The 20,371-nt window shown below is 46.7% G+C and overlaps 1 protein-coding gene across 2 annotated transcripts in view; it reads right to left on the bottom strand.

Moving 5' to 3' along the window:
* rbm33 (RNA binding motif protein 33) overlaps positions 1 to 2,697 on the bottom strand; it is a 151,516-nt gene extending 148,819 nt beyond the window's left edge. The window contains exon 1 of one of the 2 annotated variants that reach the window (XM_033044324.1): positions 2,480 to 2,697. In XM_033044324.1, the coding sequence (XP_032900215.1) occupies positions 2,480 to 2,498 (19 nt within the window). In that variant the 5' untranslated portion in view covers positions 2,499 to 2,697. The remainder of the gene's footprint in view (positions 1 to 2,479) is intronic. The other variant, XM_033044332.1, reaches the window with a different exon arrangement.
* Positions 2,698 to 20,371: the final 17,674 nt, after the last annotated feature.

The raw sequence follows: 20,371 nt of genomic DNA, 5'->3' as shown, positions 1-20,371 counted from the left end.
CTGGTGAAAGAGCCACGACTGCCTTCATAGGTGCTCATTATTGTGAACTACAAGGCAGACGAGGCACTGTGGAAACTATGAAACTTCCTTTACTTTCTCAAACTGGAAAAAGCTTCTAATTATGTCAATAGTCTTAAATTTGTCTGTCTTCAAGCATCTGCCTGCTCCACAGGCATACAAGCCAAGGTCCTAACCAATGATCAACTACAGAGCCGATCCCAGTGCAAGCTGGGGTCAAGCAAGATTGATTCATCTTTTAATTTTCCTCTCAGATACTGCACCACATCTGTAATACTTCTAATAGAGTGGAGTTAATCTCCATACAAATGGATTACTGCTCATCATATTCATGGACCAAATACTAGCCCAATCTCATTCAGTTTACAGAATGGATACAGCACTTGCCAGGATTAGATTTGGAGATCAAACTCTGAGCCAACATTGACTCTTTCACTGAAGCACAAGCTTAAATTTGAGAGATCAGCCCCTCACTTCCACAGAACGACCCTTACAATCTAAGTGCACAACAAGATCCAGGAAAACAAGGATCACATTCCATATTCTGTCTACCTCACAGGTAGACACCACTGCCTCCAATGTACCAGCTAATTGAGAAAAGGAGTGCTCAAAGACAAGACCTGACACATAACATCACACTTATGGTCATTGAGCAGCCATGATACCCGTCCCCCTTGCCCTCCTTTTTATGCTTTGGAACCATCACAAACACTGGAAAAGTACAACCAATGCTGATTCCATAAAATCATTAAATTCTATTTGCAGAATAAATTGTATTCTCAGATAAACATCCAGTCTCTGATAACCGCCATCAGCCCCAGTGAGCAGAATCATTGTTAGATCATTAGACATGTCTGCACACCAGATGTGTCACATTATCAGATGTGTCTGCACACCAGATTCCAAAAACAAGCACTTTACTGCTCCATCACAGAAAGGCTTGAAGGAGAAAAATAATGCTTCAAGCGCATTATCAAACAGGTATAAACAGAGGCTGCGCTTGAAACCAGCGAACTCTGAATGCACAGAGAGCGAAAGCAAAAATTCCCACTACCAAGGGACCAGACTAAAAATATGTTAGCCTACGTGAATATATGGGCCGAATAAAATATTTGACTTTTGCCAGCTGTTAAATAGTGCAACGTGTGAATTACACAAAATACCTGTCGGCTGTGGTTACAATTATTTGACGGAACTATCTTAATAATAGCCTTTTTTGATGCACCAAAAACTCTAAACCATTCAGTAACTTAAAAACAGCTCTGGAAATGTTACCATTGAATGTGTAGTTACTGAACTGGAGCCTGAAACTGACAAAACAATAACAAGTGACCAAAATTTGTTGGATTAGGTTGATTTTAATTAAAAGTCACTGATAAGATTAATCATCACATTATTCTAACATTGAGCAATTTAGGAGATTTTAAAAATGCTGTCGATGTTAAAAGGTTTGATAACATCAGTTAGGGAGAGATGGGAAGGTGGAAGTATTCCCCTTTCCACAAATTCTTCATGAACTGTTGGATATTTCCCAATAATTTCTGTTTTTACTTTACTCACCCAGCATTTGGCTACACTTTTTTAAACAATGGGTTATCTATAAGCCCTTCATCATTCCCACGTCAAGACATTGACAAACAATGCCAAGATTAAGAGTAAAACACACAAGAGAGAAACATAGAGTGAAAATAAAAACATTATTTTTCAAAATGGTCGTTTGTCTGACAATCAGCATTTGTAGCCGTGGACAAAGGAAAGCTACCAAATCCGTGTAATTCAATTTAATAACTGTGCTCCCTTTCGGTAAATATTATGACAACTGAAGTATTGACAAAGTCAAAAAAACAAACTCAGTCGAGAAATGACAATGAAAAGGATAAACAAAAAAACCTAAACGCATATTGGAACCCGTGGAAAGATTTGACTGAGATCGGAAATCGCGCAACTTTGTGAAACACAACGAAAAGGAGGGAAACAGTTTTAAAAAAAGAAATTGTAAATGACAAAGGACCCGCACCTTTGACGAACTAATATTTGCATCCCTGAGGATGGCAGCCATGTTAACCGCGTATTCAGAACTGTTTATTTTGACTCAAGACTCAAAGCAATTGGGAAAGCATCATCAGGGGAGTGGCGAACACACGGCCGTTCTCGCAAAAAGGAACCTTAAAACAACAGCGCAGTCATTAATCCCCACCACCCACAGCCTTTCCCTCCCCGACACGCATAAATACAGGGACGACGGCGATGGACACCGATTAAACCCCATCAGGCCCATGGCGAACAAGTGAGGCCGTCAAGCTCCTACAGGCCGCGCATTAGCCCGGGTTACAGGACACCTGTGTTTGTTTTTCTACCAGGGTGAGGATTGTGGCCTCTTCAGCCACCGTGAGCCTCGGCCATAGTGAAGCCCCCAGTCCCAGGGCCTGCGGTGTTGCCACTGACGTTAACTGCCGCTTACCCTGTGCATTGCACGCCATGGCGAAGGGACCCTCGTTACACTTCTTGTGCTCACCGCCCGCCTTGCATTAACATGGAGCCGCGCTTCACCGGGCCACAAAACGATAGTCAGGACTGAAATGTTCCTTCTTTTCTCAATTCCCCCCCCACCCCCGCCGGCTCGTCTCTGTCTCTGTCTCTCTGGACAGAAAATCACAACATGGCGGCCTTGCGCCGTCACCCGCAGCATCACGGGATACTGGAAGACTGCCTTCGCAGCCGCGCATGCGTATAGACGGGAGTCAACCCTGAGGAAGAGTCAACAAATGAACATTGAGACCAAATGTGGGAAAAGTTTGGTCTTGTTGTTGAGTGTTTGGAGAAAATCTTCTCTTTGATTTTCTTTTTGATTCTTTTGAAAATCTATTCTTTGATTTTCTTTTTGATTCTTTTGAAAATCTATTCTTTGATTTTCTTTTTGATTCTTTTGAAAATCTTCTCTTTGATTTTCTTTTTGATTCTTTTGAAAATCTTCTCATTGATTTTCTTTGAACGTTTCCCGTACCTCAGTTATGTTTATTTTAAGGCAAAGGATCCCGACCTGATCACATTGCAAAAGCTTTCAGAGAATTAGATATTTTCTCTAATTGCTGGACGACGGCAATAACTTTTGGTTTGATGTCCAGCAGACCCGAATATACATATGCGGTTGATCTAACTGTGTGGAGCATTTAACCTGTTAACCTGAAGATAGACACAAAGTGCTGGAGCAACTCAGCGAGTCAAGCAACTTCTCTGGAGAAACGGAACAGTTGACGTTTCATGTGAGAATCCTTCTTCAAATGGAACATTTATCCTTATTGATTTGGGGCATGTTCTCCTATTGTCAGGGTTTAGTGGAGACTTACAGCAGTTGGGAAGCCATGGTCCAACATCCTCCATACAAAATGACTACAAATATGTTTAAGATTAGCCATTTCTCCAGAATTGACTTGGTGTGTTCAAGAATTCAAGAAGAATCCTCTGATTATTTCAGTAATCATTCTTGGCGATAAGTTGTAGAACCATAATAAAGTTGTATTCGTTTTAGACTCAAAGTGAGATACTGCATGGAAACAGATCCTTTGCCCTTTGATGTCTGAGCTGATAATTATCTCCATCCCAATTTAAATGAATGCTACATTTTCTTTAAACACTTGTAGGTTAAAAATGAAAAAGTTGCTAAAGGCAATTAAATATTACTTAAGGTGAAAACAACACAGGGTGAGACAGTGGTGCAGCAGTAGAGTTACTGCCACAGCGCCAGAGACCTGAATTTAATCCTGACTACTGCTGCTGTCTGCAAGGAATTTGTACGTTCTCCCTGTGACCACGTGGTGTTTCTCTGGGTGCTATGGTTTCCTCCCACACTCCAAAGATGTACAGGTTTGTCAGTTAATTAGCTTCCATAAATTGTAAACTGTCCCTAGTGTGTCGGATAGTGCTAATGTATGGAATGATTGCTGGTCGGCATGGACTTGTTTCCACACTGTATCTCTAATGTCTAAAGTTTAAAGACAGTAGGAGACAGAGAGGGCATTTGGAGGAAAAAACCCATAAAGACATGGTAACCACAAGTAATAAGGGAATTGTGTAATCTTAAAGAAGCTAAATGAATGTACATGAGACCTGAATGCTTGCTCTGGTAAAACAAATGACTTTCACATAAAAAAATCGCAAGTTATAATTCATTCTCAGCCGTTAAGATTTCTGGTATACCATCTTTTTAAAACAAGGTATAATGACAAAATCACTACCAAATGGACCCCCTGAGCTTAAATGATTATGCGGCAGCAGTCTAAACATACAGGATGGTGTGCTGCCTCCCTGGTGCCAGGGTCCAGGGCATCTCGGTGCGGCTGCATGACATCCTCAAGAGGGAAGGGGAGCAGCTGGAAGTTGTTTTGCATGTTGGCACAAGCTATGTAGGTAGGAAGAGGAAGGAGATTCTGCAACATGTTTAGGGAATTAGGTAAAAGGCTGAAAAGCAGGACCTCCAGGGTAGTCTCTAGTTTGCTTCCAATACCTCGTGCTAGAGAGGGTAAGAACAGAAAGAAAGGGGAGATGAATGTGTGGTGGAGGCAGCAGGGATTTAGATTTCTGGACCATTATGGTCTCTTCTGGGGCAGAGGAGATCTGTACAAAAAGGATGTCTTGCACCTTAATTGAAGGAGTACCAACATCCTGGTAGGCAGGTTTGCTAACGCTACATGGGTTTAAACTAGATTGGCAGGGGGGTGGGATCTCATACAGGACAGAGACAGGTGAGAGGTTAGAAGTTGGTATAGAGGGTGGTGAGAGAAAGGTTAGAGGACAGAATAGGCAGGAGAGGCAGAGAGCGAGAAAGGAAGGTTGGTTTAAACTGCATGTATTTAAATGCAAGAGGCCTGACTGGTAAGGCAGATGAGCTTAGTGCATGGATAGGTAGGTGTGACTGGGACTTTGTAGCCATTACTGAAACTTGGCTAAAAGAGGGCCAGGAGTGCCAGCTCAATGTTCCGGGATACAGGTGCTTCAGGAGAGACAGGGGTGAGGGTAAAAGAGGAAGGGGGGTTGTGTTATTGATTAAGGAGGACGTCACCGCATTGGTGAGTGGTGACATTACGAACTAGTGAGACTATATGGGTGGAGCTGAGGAACAAGAAAGGGATGATCACCTTGTTGGGGTGTACTACAGACCCCCAAATAGTCAACAGTAATGAGAAGAACAAATATGCCAGTAGATTGCAGACAGCTGCAAGTCAAATAAGGTCGTTATAGTAGGGGATTTTAACTTTCCCAATATTGACTGGGAAAATCATAGTGTGAAAGGTTTAGATTGGAGGGAATTTCTAAAAGGTATTCAGGAGAGTTTTCGAGGGCAATATGTAGAGGGCCCCACGCGTGAGAAGGCAACACTTGATCTAGTCTTGGGAAATTAGGAAAGGCAAGTGAATGAAGTGTTCATGGAAGAGCCTTTTGGGACCAGTGATCACTGTTCGATTAGGTTTAAGATAGTTCTGGATAGGGACAGAGAGGGCCCATGTGTTAAAATGCTAAATTGTAGTAAGGCCAACTTTGAGGGTATGAGAGAAAGTCTTGCTCAAGTTGATTGAGGCAGATTGTTTCAGGGGAAAGGTACATCAGCCAAGTGGGATGATTTTAAAAGATTGTTGACAAAAGCTCAGGATATGCATGTCCCTATTAGAGTGAAGGACAAGGCAGGCAAATGTAAGGAAGTTTGGCTGGCAAGAGAAATTGAAGCATTGGTCAAGGATAAGAAGGGTGCATGGGACAGGTATAGGCAGCTGGGATCAAGTGTATCCTTGCAGGCAGAGCCGGCCTTAATCCGATTAGACCGATTTCTACCAATTGGGCCCCGCGCCTAAGGGGGGCCCCCGCGTTAATTTTCCGTATTTCGTACGGAAATACAAATTCACTTTGTTAAATAAAGATTTAAAATAAAACATTCGCCATACGGATTTTTTTACAAAACGAACATGGATAACAACCGCTGCACGGCCATCAGACACAAACGATTTGTTAACTACTACTGTAGCACTTGTTAACAGCCAGTAGTTAACAAGTAGTTATACAATGTGTCATCAATGCATCGATCCACATTCCTCAGTAAATGTAATTGTGTTTTGAACAAGTATTAATGACGATGCGTTCCTTCAGGAGCGCATTGCCTTTAAGCGCGATGTCCAGAAACGTTCCCATGACAAGCCCTGCCGCCTCCTGCCGCGCCTTTTCCCCGGTCAGGTTGTCCGCCTGCTCCCCTTCCCGCTTGAGGATGTCATGCAGCCGCACCGAGATGTCCTGGACCCTGGCACCTTAATACACGCGGCGTCATTAATACTTGTTCAAAACACAATTACATTTACTAAGGAATGTAGATCGATGCAACTTAGATCTTAAAACTCACCATCATGATTGAGGGTTTCTTCTTGGTGAGCTTCTTGGTGAGCAACAGGTTAATCATTCAATTTACCTACTGACCCACGTTGTGTCCCTCTGTCTTTCGCTCTCTCCCTCCCTCTCTCTCGCACTCTCTCTCTCCCGCTCCCCATCTCGTCTCTCTCTAGCTCTCTCACTCCCTCTCTCTCACCCTGTTGCCTCGGCATTCCCGGAACCATTGACGTTTTGCGGTAGACAAAATGCTGGAGAAACTCAGTGGGTGAGGCAGGATCTATGGAGCGAAGGAAATAGGCAACGTTTCGGATCACCCGCTGAGTTTTTCCAGCATCTGCAGTTCCTTCTTCGACGTTTTGCAGTGACGGCTGCATCTGCGGTTCCTTTCTGTTGGGGGGAGTCCTGGCCCATGGCAGCTCCTGATAAGTGATACAGTGTTTAAGAAGGAACTGCAAATGCTGGAAAATCGAAGGTAGACTGTGGAGGCAGGGTGCTGGTAGAAGGAGAGTGGTGCATTTGACAGCTGCCGTAGGTGTTCGAACAATGGGCTGCTGTAATGGGCTTGCCTTGTCATACATTTCTTGTATTTGTTATGTTATTAGATATATTAGCACAAGACCCAATAATACGTTAAAAAAAAATCTCCAGTGGTCTTGTCTCTCTGTGATACACGGAACCATGTCCGTATGTGGTGCCGTGCAATACTGGAAGTTAGTTAAAATATGTCACCTGCCCTGTTTCAGCTTTTTTGACCAAGGTCAATGTTAATAACACTGTAAGTTATTGGGGCCAATCCGGACTTGGACAAGGACATGGATATTTTAAAAGACAAATTTTCTGGCTGCAATGGAAAACCCCCCCCCCCAATCCACAGAAAGAATCAAACCCGTCTGGCCTGTGGACTTGGACATCACACAACGGTGTGAACAGGAAAGGCTGAGACGGAGATAACGAGATTCTCTTGGATACACAAAGGAAGGAACCAAGCCTCAGCAGACGGTGGTAAACAGGCCAGCACAAGCACAATCACCATCGGGGATGATAACGATCAGGCTGAGGGATCATGACATCAGCAAACCCCTTATCATCGGAAGCCTATTGTTCATGCCAGATCGAAACTGGGAAACATCAAAAGAACCCCTTTTATCCAGAGGACCACCTGGGGGTTTCAAAGGAAGCTCAGGTATAAAAGTCGAAGTCAAGCCAGAACTCTCTCTCTCTTCCTGCTCTGCTGGACAGCTCGTGGGCCTGCATCGACTTCGCTGTGAGTATCCTGGTGACCTGGTGAAAATTCCCGAAATAGGATAGAGGTCGAGGGGGAGTAACTTGTGTTAAAGTAAGTTTCACGACGTGCCCGATAGTTTTCCATTCATAGTCTTAGTTTAAAGCATAAGTTTAGCCACGCATTGTGTAGTGTTGGTGAGATTCGATTTCTCATTGTTTAATAAAGCCTGTAAATTTTAGACTTGCTTTGAGTCCATCTTGGTTTCTGTTTTCTCTCATCAGCACACTCTGGTCAATTCAACCTTTGTATCATATCCCACCATAATTCCGAGGTCTAGAACCTAGGGGAATCCTTTTGTGGAGTAAAGGGAAACGCAAAACCCCTACAACACTCACAAGGCCGAAAGCTGCCATAGCCAAGCGTTGTCCATTCCTTCTCTCCGGGGATGCTGCCTGTCCCGTTGAGTTACTCCAGCTTTTTGTGTCTATCTGTAGCCTAACGTTATTCGGCCGAGTGACCCTTGGACCCTTCCTTGTATGTTGTTTCCACGTTTATAATAAATGTTTTCGGTGAACATTACCTCCACAGTTGGACACCCTGCCTCACATGTGGTGAGTTGTGTATTACTGGCACTGCTAGTTACTTCGTCAAACGGTCACTGGAAACTACGTTTAGAAATGCTGGCGAAAATAAGTGATATGTTCCTTCCGCGGGTGCTGCCTTGCCCGCTGAGTTCCTCCAGCACTCTGCGTTTATTGTTTGGCTCTGAAGTTGAAGGTGGACCCCCCTGTGTCTGTAAAGAAGTGTTATCAACACACTGTGACTTTACTTCTTTTATTTATACTGTGGCATTACAGAGAGCACTAGCTGTACGTGGTCTGTCACGGAAACTAGAGAGCGATATGTGGGTGGGGAGGTTGTAATTATACTTGTGATATGGGGAGTGGTTAGTAGTGATGAGGTAACTATATTAAGGGTCACATGCATATATCATCTACATCCTTCCCCTTGGAAATGAAAGACAAACAAAGTAGTGACAGGGCGACCACGTCTCATGCGCTAGAAATGGTTAAGCAAAATCGCCATAGCGGACAGGCGGCTTGACAACACGTCCCGACCGGGTTCGCATCTCGCCATCTCCCCTCCCTGCAGGAACAAGTGGAGGCAGTACGGCAACAGGTGCAGACGGCCGAACTGGAACAGGGGAGCCGGGAGGGGACGGAGAAGACAAGGGCAGAAGGGCATGAGGGGATGCGGGGCTCGCAGTGGACTGCGCGCGGGCAGGTGAGGGAGTGTGAACCGGAGGAGGATCGGACGGATAGAGCTGGGAGGGAAGAGACCGTGGCATGCGAGGAGCGATGGGCCGAGCATCGCCTGGAGGCTGAAATTGCAGCGAGGGTGCAAAAGGATCTGCGGGTGGTGGTCGCGGCTCGTTGACGAGCCGCAGATGTTGGCGGGTCCGGCGGTAGATGGTTCCTGCATGGTCGACGAGATAGGACCGAGGCGACCCAGCAGTGGCGACCACGGTAGCGAGGCGGGAGTGACCGGTGAGGGTCTGCATGCGGACAACCTGACCGGGGAAAAGGCGCGGCAGGAGGCGGCAGGGCTTGTCATGGGAACGTTTCTGGACATCGCGCTTAAAGGCAATGCGCTCCTGAACAGCAGCGGGCTTGAGGACAGAGGGGATGAGTGAGCACTGGGCCACCGGGATCGGAGGTCTGATAGTGCGAGACATGAGCCGCTGAGCAGGGGAGCCCATGGCAGGGTCACGGGATATGTTGCGAAGGGTGAGGAGGGCTAGAAAGAAGTCAGAGTTTGATAAACGACATTGTTCCAATAAGTTCTTGGCACTGCGAACGGCGCGCTCGGCCAGACCGTTGCTTTGCGGGTACTCAGGGCTGCTGGTGAAGTGGCGGAAGTTCCAGCTGGTTGCGAAAGCCCTAAACTCGGAGCTCGTGAATTGGCTGCCATTGTCCGACTGCAGGCTGGCCGGGGTGCCAAAGGTAGAGAAATGGCGGCGCAGCTTATCGACAACGGCCGAAGAGGTGAGGGAATGCAGCTGGTCCACCTCGAACCAGTTGGAGTAGGAGTCGACAAGTACCAGGAAGTGTTTGCCTCGCCACTCGAAAATGTCAGTGGCAACCGCCATCCAGGGCAGTTCGGGTGCAGGCTGCTGCAGAAGCGGCTGTCGTTGCTGGTGGGGGCGAGGCTGTTGCAGGTGGAACACGAGGAGACCCTCTCCCGGATGTATTGAGCCATACCAGGCCAGTAGAACTGGCTCTGGGCGTGAGACAAGGTGGCTTCGGCCCCAGGATGACCGTTATGAGCGGCCTGAAAATAGTGGTCGTGCAGAGCAGCAGGCACTACTACCTTGTGTCCTTTCACGACCACGCCATCGTGGAGTACGAGCTCATCACGGACCAGGAAGTAGGGCACGGTGCCAGCCGGCAGAGCAGAACGACGGTCGGGCCAGCCCTGCTGGATGATGGCAGCAAGCTGTTGCAGGGCAGGATCATCGGCAGTGTGCTTGACCAAGGACTTCATCTGCTGTGAAGGGACAATATTGACATTGAGCACCATCAGGTCCGACATTTCATAGGGGTGGCAATCGGTGATGTTAGCGGTGCGCGGGATAGCGTGTCGGCCACGAACATGTCTTTGCCTTTCAGGAAAACGACTTTGAAAGTGAAACGCTGGAGCTGCAGCATCATGCGCTGCAGGCGGGATGAGGCAACATGGATCGACTTGTTGAGGATGGTGACAAGTGGCTGGTGATCTGTTTCAATGGTGAAAGTGTTGCAGAGTATATAGTTCTTGAATTTGGAGCAGGCAAACACCACGGCCAGTAGCTCCTTCTCGATCTGTGCGTAGTGCTGTTCGGCAGGGGTCATGGTACGGGACGCGTAGGAGACTGGCTGTTGCAGGCCGTCATGGAGCTGTAGACAAGCGGCACCGAGCCCGAACTGAGAGGCGTCGCCGGTGATAATAATGGGACGTTGCAAGTCAAAAAATGTAAGTGTGGGTGTACTGATCAGCTTGGACTTAAGGATGTCGAAAGCTTTTTGGTGTTGAGGGAACCAAGCCCAGGCCGTGTCCTTCTTTATCAAATCCCTCAGGGGTGCACTCAGCTCGCTGAGGTCGGGGATGAACTTCCCCAGGTAGTTCACCATGCCCAGGAAACGTTGCAGGCTGGGCACATCAGTGGGTGATGACATCTCGGAGATGGCAGTCGTTTTCTGTGGGTCGGGTTTCAGCCCCGAGGCTGTGAATACAAGTCCAACATATGTGACCTCGGGGACGCGGAATCGGCACTTCTTGGGGTTGCGTTTCAAGTTGATCTTCCGGGCCCGATCTAGGACTTGGCGGAGGTTGAAATCGTGCTCAGCGACATCCTTACCGTAGACCAGGATGTCGTCAACGATGATGGCACACGGTAGACCGGCAAACAGTTGCTCCATTGTCCGTTGGAACACCTCGCTGGCAGAGTTGATGCCGAATGGCATTCGGAGGAACTTATATCTGCCGAAGGGGATGTTGAAAGTTGTCAGGTTGGAGGAATGCTCGTCAAGAGGTATCTGCCAGAAGGAGCTCTTGGTATCGAGGACAGAAAAGCTTGTGGCCGGACCAACCTGTGCAGCGACGTCCTCTACTGTTCTCATGGGGTAGTGCGGGCGTTTGATGGCAAGGTTTAGGTCTTTGGGGTTGATGCAAATGCGTATTTCGCTTTTGTCCTTTTTCGCGGCAACAACCATGGTGGAGGCCCACTTGGTGGGTTCGCTGACCGCCTTTAGGATGCCCATTTTTACCATGCTGTGCAGCGTTGATTCTACTTTTTCCTTCATGGCGAAGGAGACACGGTGTGGCGCACGGACCACTGGCTCGACCTTGCGGTCGACGACAATCTTGCAGTTGTAGGGCAGCTTGCCCAGCTCGTCATCAAAGCTGTCAGGATATTCAGCCAACGGGTCCATTAGGGCCTGCACCTTGTGGATGTCACGGTGGAAGGAGACCAGGCCCAGGTCCTGGCATGCTTGGTTGCCCAACAGGGTAATGCAGTTGGAATCGAGAAGATAGAAAGTGAGGGGCCGAGAGGTGTCCAGTATCTTGCAGCGCAGAGTTGCCTTTCCCACAGGAACAAGAACCCCTCCCCCGTATGCGTGCAAAGTGGAGCGATCAGAAGTAACTTGCTCATTAGACCTAATCTTATTGAAGAGGATTGTTGACATAACATTCGCAACAGCTCCGGTATCTAACTTAGCGGTGAAGGTCGAGTTGTTCACAGTTACACGAACTGAAGGGTCTGTTATCACTGCAGGTGCATCCAACACAGAAAAAATGCTGGTCTCCCCCTGAGAGGACCCAGATTCAGATACAGGGAGTTCGTTGAGATGGTACTGGGAACCGAGCTCGCTATCAGTTTGCTCCAAGTTGTTTAACATACGCCTTGGAGCAGCAGGAGGCTTCCCACGGGTACGGCAGGCAGCAGAAAAATGGTTTAGTTTCTTGCAGTAATTGCACGTTTTGCCCAAAGCAGGGCATACATTGTACTGATGAGTGGCAAAGTTACAATTGGGGCACCTTAGCTGGGTACGTCCCCCGGGAGCAGTGCCGGACCTCGGGGGTCGTGGCGCGGTAGGGTTCTGCCAAGGGTGGGTAACGCTGGCAAAGTTAATGTCCTGATCAGCCGGAGACACTACCGAAGTGACGGCTTCGGCTAAACGGCAGGCATGCATAGCCTCGTTAAAAGACAGGTCGGGCTTGCGCAAAAGTTCAGCCCTTAGCTTTTCATCGCGGAGACCGTAAACCAGAAGGTCCCTGGTCAGCTCCTCGGGGGTCAGCGTCTCAAGGCGGCACCGTCTGGCCAGGTGTCGCAGCGCAGCAACATAGTTCTCAGCATATTCACCAGGGTGCTGACGCCGCCCGAACAGTTTGAAACTTTCTAAACGTTGGAATGTCGCAAATCGCAGTAAACTTAGCCAATAAACATACCGGGTCCCGAACAGATTCACCCGCAGCATAGACGAAGAAGTCTGACCGAGCCAGGGCATCGGGACCAGCCAGATTAAGGAGTAGAGAAGCTTGGACGGCAGGAGTAGCGGCAGGATGAGCGATTGTGACATAGTGGTCGGTCACGTCTAAAGACATCCCATCGATGGGCAATGTCTGCATCGAAAACGAGCACATCGGGTTTGCGGCAAGAAGTGGCCATAACGAGGAAAAAAGAGGGGGTAACAGAAAACTGGGGCAAAATTAAAGAAACAACCGATAAACATGAGGCGCAAGGGTAAGAGGTTTGACACCATGTAAAGAAGTGTTATCAACACACTGTGACTTTACTTCTTTTATTCATACTGTGGCATTACAGAGAGCACTAGCTGTACGTGGTCTGTCATGGAAACTAGAGAGCGATATGTGGGTGGGGAGGTTGTAATTATACTTGTGATATGGGGAGTGGTTAGTAGTGATGAGGTGACTATATTAAGGGTCACATGCATATATCATCTACAGTGTCTACCTTCAACTCCCTGTCTGTGGTGGCTCAGCGGGATGGGCAGGGGCTCTGGGGAGATGGTTGCGTTTCTGGTTGAGACCCTTCTTCAGACAATCACAAGTACTCTTCCTTCCTTCCCAACCTCAGCCTCACGGACCTTAGCGTACATCGAGGCCACCCCCCACACAAGACACACAGAGAGACACCAAAAACACACATTTGGACACACTAAAAAAAATTTAAAAGTTGAAAAGACTAACACGCTGCTGGCAGGGCTGCCGGCTTGCAGCTCCCCCACCGACCAATTCTCATTTCCTATCCACCATTGCTTAGCTGTTGTTTTAGTTAATGTTTACATCCTTATATTGTGATGTTTAGTTTTATATACTTTTATTTAGTTTGCGGGCTTATGCTTAAGAAGGAGGATGTAGATCAATGACTATTAACTGATTTGATCCATGTCTGATTTCACTGTTGTACACCTGATCCGTTATGCAGTTCGGATTTCCACTATGTCATCTAATGTGCCGGTTCGGCTATTCTTCAGATTCATCTAGGAGCTTTAACCTACAACAATTTTGTGTATTTACTCTATGTGTTCTGTTAATAAAGAACTCATATAGCAGCAGTGGACGGGTTACTCGCTGTGTGAGCTGTGAGCGCCTTGGTCCCACTGCTGATGGCTCTATCAAGGTATGGTTGTCACGACAAGTACATCAGAATATTGAGGCTTCTATATGATGGCATGTCGGTCACAGTGCTCAGCAATTGCGGCTCTGAGTCCGAGCCCTTCACTGTGGAAACGGGGGTCAAACATTGATGCATCATCGCACCCACCCTGTTTGTCATCTTCATTGCTGCCATACTTCACCTCATTGGTGAAGAGCTGCCACAGGGGATCCCAATCCTCTACAGAACTGACAGTGGGCTCTTCAACCTTAATAGGTTGAAGGCCAAGAGCAAAGTCAGTAACACCGCCATCATGGAGCTTCAGTATGCGAACGATTGTGCCATTGCAGCACACTCTGCAGAAGACCTCCAGGACATCCTGAATGCTTTTGCCAAGGCATACAGAGCCATGGGCCTAGCCTTAAATATCAAGAAGACCCAGGTCCTACATCAACCTCCACCCAACCAGCCGTCTACCCAGCCCAATATAAAAGTGAACAACACCACTCTTGAAACGTTGACCACTTCCCCTACCTCGGCAGCATTCTTTCCTCAAAAGCTGACATCGACTCAACCATTGCCTGAGTTGTGCCAGTGGAGCCTATGTCAGACTCGGGAAAAGAGTCTTTGAAGACCGAGACCTAAAGGCTCAAACAAAACTGCTGGTCTATGGAGCCATTGTCCTCTCCACCCTGTTGTATGGAGCCGAGTCATGAACCACCTACAGCAGGCGCCTGAGAGCCCTGGAACAATACCATCAAAGATCCTTACAAAAGATTCGGAGGATCAGCTGGGAGGACAAACGCACCAACATCAGCGTTTTGGAGGAAGCCAACATGACCAGCATCACCACCACAATAATGCAGCACCAACTTCGATGGACTGGCCATGTCATCCACATGTCCAAAACACATCTCCCTAAACAAATCCTGTACTCTCAATTGAAGGAAGGTCGGCGAGCCCCTGGCGGGCCAAAGAAACGCTTCAAGGACAACATTAAGAATAGTCTGAACAAATTCCACATCACATCGAGCAACTGGGAGCACATTGCACTGGACAGGCGCTCCTGGAGGAAATCTGTGCAGGAAGGAGCTGCACATCACGAAATGGAACTATGGCGTGTTGCAGAGACAAAGTGACAGCACCGTAAGGATAGAGAGAAGGGGGCTCGACGAGTACCAACCACCGCCAGTCTCCACTGCCCACGTTGCACCAAGGTGTGTGGATCACGGATCGGCCTCTACAGACATCTGCAGACCCACAAGTAGACGACCCTATGGAGAGAAGGGGACAGTCATACTAATTTCGTGTGACCGCCGATGATGAACTTATCGTGGGAAGAACTTATATACGAAGCTGAACGACTCAGTGCTTATACATCTTCGTACAGATAGGGTGGTCAAAAAGGCGTTTGGCACATTGGCCTTCATCAGTCAGAGTATTGAGTATAGAAGCTGGGAGGTCATGTTGCAGTTGTATAAGATGTTGGTGAGGCTGCATTTTAGAGTATTGTGATCAGTCCTGGGCACCATGTTATAGGAAAGATGTTGTCAAGCTGGAATGGGTACAGAGAAGATTTACAAGGATGTTGCCAGAGCTAGAGGGTCTGAACTATAGCGAGAGATTGAGTAGACTGGGACTCTATTCCTTGGTGCGCAGGAGGATGAGGGGCGATCTTATTGACGTGTATAAAATCATGAAAGGAATAGATTGAGTAGATGCAGAGTCTTGCCCAGAGTGGGTGAATCGAGGGCAAGAGGACATAGGTTTAAGGTGAAGGGGGAAAGATTGAATAAGAATCTGAGGGGTAACATTTTCAAGGTGGATGTCTGAAACAAGCTGCCAGAGGAGGTTGGTACACAAAAATGCTGGAGAAACTCAGCGGGTGCAGCAGCATCTATGGAGCGAAGGAAATAGGCAACGTTTCGGGCCGAAAACCCTTCTTCTTAGCCCGAAACGTTGCCTATTTCCTTCGCTCCATAGATGCTGCTGCACCCGCTGAGTTTCTCCAGCGTTTTTGTGTACCTTCAATTTTCCAGCATCTGCAGTTCCTTCTTAAACACTTTGCCAGAGGAGGTAGTTGAGGCAGGGACTATTCCAACATTTAAGAACAGTTAGACAGGTACATGGATAAGACAGCTTTGGAGGGATATGGACCAAAGCTGGCAGGTGGGACTAGTGTAGCTGGGACATGGTGGCCATTGTGGGCAAGTTGGGCCGAAGGGCCTGTTTCCACACTGTATCTCTATGACTCCATTTTCCTTACTCTAATAATGATTTCCAATCACAGATTGGTATTTTCCTTCTCTTTACGTAGTTCGAACTGCCCTACTTCTTTACCTTTGCAGTTACACTAATAGTCTCCCATTTCTTGTAATTATCGCTAGCTTCAATCCTTCTGGCCTTCATCTTTTTATTTACTCTCTCCCACCCTTTGACGTCCATTTCTTCACAATCCTCAGAGAATCGTAGAACTTCATTGCATTGAAGGAGCCCTTTGGCAATTCTTGTCCATGCCAGCCAATGAAAGATTTCCCAATTTCCAGCTCTCGGTCTGTAGCTATCAAGTTTCAGCAATATGCATAATTGGAGGAAGAATTTAGCATGAGTTTGAAAAACAAACAAATGCTGAAATGAAGACAGGTTGCCAAGGCAACAACTGGTAAGGCCTTTCATGGAGCAGATTAGTTTGAAAAATAAGGAGGAAGATTTGTTTATTTATCATAACATATAAAAGATTTAGTAAGGGAACAGATACATTTTGATGTATGATATCTATCATTAATACTAGCTCTTCGTGTGAACAATTATCATCACTAGCACCAACAAGAAGTGTGTTTATGGGAAAAGGAGGCAGCTTAAATTAAGGTTGGACGATTACTTCATGAAACCTCATCACATCGAATCTATCACTCGTAGAGACAAAGTGCTGTCTCTACAGCGAAGATACCCTCCATTGCTTTATCTAACAACGCCATGCAAAATGAGAGAGATTTTGAATGGGCATTAAATTAGATCTAATGTAAGGCTATCTGTGGAGGGAGATGGACAGGCAACATTTTAGGTCTGTTCGAAAAAGGGTCGTGACCTGAAACATTGTTTTCCCATTTTCCTCCACAAATGCTGCCAGACCCGTTGAGTACTTCCAGCGCATTATCTTTTCTTCAAGATTCCAATCAATGAGAATGACACCATGCAAAGTACAAATTCCGTACAGACAGCACCCGTAGTCAGGTTGGAACCCGGTTCTCTGGCGCTGTAAGGTAGCAACTCTACCGCCGCGTCACTGTGCCACCCTTTTGCCAAGGCCAATTACCCGATAAACAGTTACAGTTGCATTATGCTATTGTTTTCTCTGTGCAACTGCTCATAATGAGGCAATGACAGTATGAACCCAGCAGGAAAAGCTATACAAGAGGAATATGAAAATTAATGACAGGCAGAAATGGCCAATTCTGATACAGAGAAATAAAGATGAGTTACATAAAAATGGAAAGTTTGATTATGAGCCCTTAAGATGAGGTGTCTCTGAAAGTAATTATAAAGTTAAGAGGTTACAAAGTGGACACTCTGCTTGTAGATTTAGGAGTATACAAAATGGGTATCTTGCCCTTTAGTCTGAATACTCAGCCAGATTGAAATGTACAGACACTGGGTACCTTGCCCTTTATTCTGAATATTCAGCTAAATAGAAATGTACAGACGCTGAGTCATCAAGGTCAGAAACAAGGCCGCTTGAATCTGCAGAGATAAGGAATTCTTCGAGCAATACCATATAAAGACATAAAGACATAAATTTTCTGAAATCGGAAGAGACTACTGATCTTTAATATTACCATATATGGACACAGCGGGATTCTATTCAAGAATGTTCTGTAAGATAAAGAATTGCTGAATTGCTGTTGAGTTTTATGTACGGTGTTTGAACGTTACATCTTTGAGTGGGACCACGAGGAGCTCTGGGAATGTGATCAATCATACCTAGAGCTTATCTCCCCACTCCCGCATGCTAAAATAAAGTATTTGTTTAACTACTAACTTTATTGTGTTGTTGTTTATTGTAGCGGATCGGACCTTAACATTGGCGTAGTCGGCAGGATCTCGCTGGGACTATCTATGATGACAAATAAGAGGCTGCGGTCTGGCCAGCACCTTGAAGGGAGTAAAAAGTGCACTATCGGATCCATTGAGTCTGAACTCCTGAGAGTGCCCGGGAACACCGTGGTCCCTCGTCTGAGGTTGATCTGGTTCCCTGCCGAGATCCTTTAGACGGACATCATAAGGTAAGTTGATTCTTGTGATTGTTGATTGAGCAGGTCAGACTATGTGCGGTCTGTGGAAATTTTATTGATTGAGTAGGTCAGACTAGGAAAGGTAGTCTGTGGAAATTAATAAGGTGAAATAATCAAGTTTAAAAGAAATTGAACAGGTCGGATGTTTATCCGTGGAAATTTTTTATTGACATAGTGCCGAATAATGAGACAGACTCGGGATAAGAGTGATGGGGGATCTCCGGTACAACATATGTGTTATTTGGATCCAGAAAAACATAAAGATTACATGATGATCATGTGAAAAGATTTAAAAAAAGAGAATACGGTTGGCCAACAGAATAATAAACAATTGGTAATGCAAACACGGAAACCTAAGCAAAATGTGCCAAGGGGCCCCTTGTCTGGCATGGCGACCTTGTTTATAGAAGAGGGGGATGAGGAATAAATTTGGGAATGGTGTAGACCACCTCCCCCATATGACCAGACCACCAGTCCCTAGCAGCAATAACTACCCCACTAAGATCCCCTCGGGGGTTGGGGGGGCTCCGGCACCCCAACAGGGAAGGGCACCCCCAGAAGAAAATGATACTGATAGCGACTCGGAAACTAAAAAGGAAGATGAGAAAGAGGGAAAGGGCTGAGGCAGAAGAGGAAGGAGGAGCAGTAATTGAATCTATCAGTGAGAGAGTGAAACAAAAAGCGCAAAGGAAACGCAAGGCCGAGAAACAACAGAAAACTAAAAAGACTAAAAAGGTATTGCCAATGAGATATTGCCAAATCCAATGGCTGAACCCAGACCAAATGGTCCGTCAGCAGTAATGCATGTATTCAGCCACTGGAAGCCACAGGAGATGCTGTTGATCTCTAAAAATGCCCCAGACCAAATTAAAGACCCACCAGGATTTGTAAATTATGTACGGTCGACGCTGACCATGTATGAGGCAGCTGCGAGGGATGTGTTTCCCCAAAGTCCGCCATCCTAAATCCCACTGAGGGGGTGCAATGGGAAGACCCTCCTGAATGCCACAACTTGGGCGGCTCTCGAGGCACTGTACCCTAATGACCCCGCAGGAATTGAGGTTGTGCTGACCGTCCTGACTCAATACCTGAAACGACCTATTGATATGGGCAAAGTAATTGAATGCAGATCCTTACCCAAGAAATCAGCACATGGTTTCTGGCAAAGATTTACGACAACGTATCGCACTTATGCAGGAGACGAGAACTTTAACCGCGACCAATAATCGGCACAGTTTAAAACAATCTTGAAACAACTTCAGTCCCCAAGGCTGCCCCACGGCTCGAAGACCTTCTGTGTGCAAGTATTGGGCCAAAGGGGAATACTGAGGACACTGATGAGTTACTAAAAGCCTTCCATTGCTGGGGTTACATTCTACCCAAACGGAAGGTAGTTCTGGGGCAGACGCAAGTAAATATTTGGTATATTGCTCAGTGCTACAGAACGATCATTGACACCGACCCGGGAGGATCCCATTGTGAACCACACCAGCCCAACCACCCCTAAACAGATGAGGGCTTTTCTGGGTTTGGTTAATTTTGCCGGCAGTGAACCCCCGACGTGGCATTATACACTAAACTACTATCACCCCTTGTCTCTGCTAAGGCACCGTAGCAATTCACTCTCTCATTCCAACAAGAAGAAGACTTTCACAATTTAATAACAGCGCTGGCGACTGCACCATCCACTGGACGCCCTCTATATGGTCGCCCCTTCCAACTCTATGTGACAAACCTACTGCAAGCCTTAGCCCTCCCAGTCCACCTGGCCATTATTAAGTGCAATGTTCATATGAGTGGCCACGACAAAGTCTCCCAGGGGAATGCCCTAGCTGACATCATTGCCCGCACGGCAGCTTGCGAATTCTGCACATTGGTCCCCACAGAACCAAAGATTCTAGTGGACAGAACGGCTCTGCCAGACATGGGTGATGTAATGTTAATGCAGGGGGACGCCTCTACCATGCAACGTGATTTTTGGAAACAAAAGGGCTGCATGGTTGACTCTTAGATGGGCCTCTTGCTCACCCCTCTCGGACAAGTCTGTGTACCTGATACTTTTCTGCCCATGTCTAAGAGGGAGGGAGCAGCAGCAGCAGCAGCAGTGGGGAGAGAGAGAGTCGAGGGATGTGTAAATGTGTGTTTTGGGTCGAGTGTTCTTCAGTATGTGTTGTATTTATGAACAAAGTATGAACGTATTTGGGTGTATCAAAGTTTTAAGAGTTTGCATGATTTCCGTGAGGTGTGTATAACTGTGTTTTACTTTTGAGTGAGAATTTTATTGCTTTAAAGTGTGTGAATATC

This window comes from Amblyraja radiata, chromosome 2, assembly GCF_010909765.2.
Source record: "Amblyraja radiata isolate CabotCenter1 chromosome 2, sAmbRad1.1.pri, whole genome shotgun sequence".
NCBI classification, from domain to species: domain Eukaryota; kingdom Metazoa; phylum Chordata; class Chondrichthyes; order Rajiformes; family Rajidae; genus Amblyraja; species Amblyraja radiata.
The sequence above is the reverse complement of the archived record's forward strand: the minus strand, read 5'-3'. Positions and strand labels throughout refer to the sequence as shown.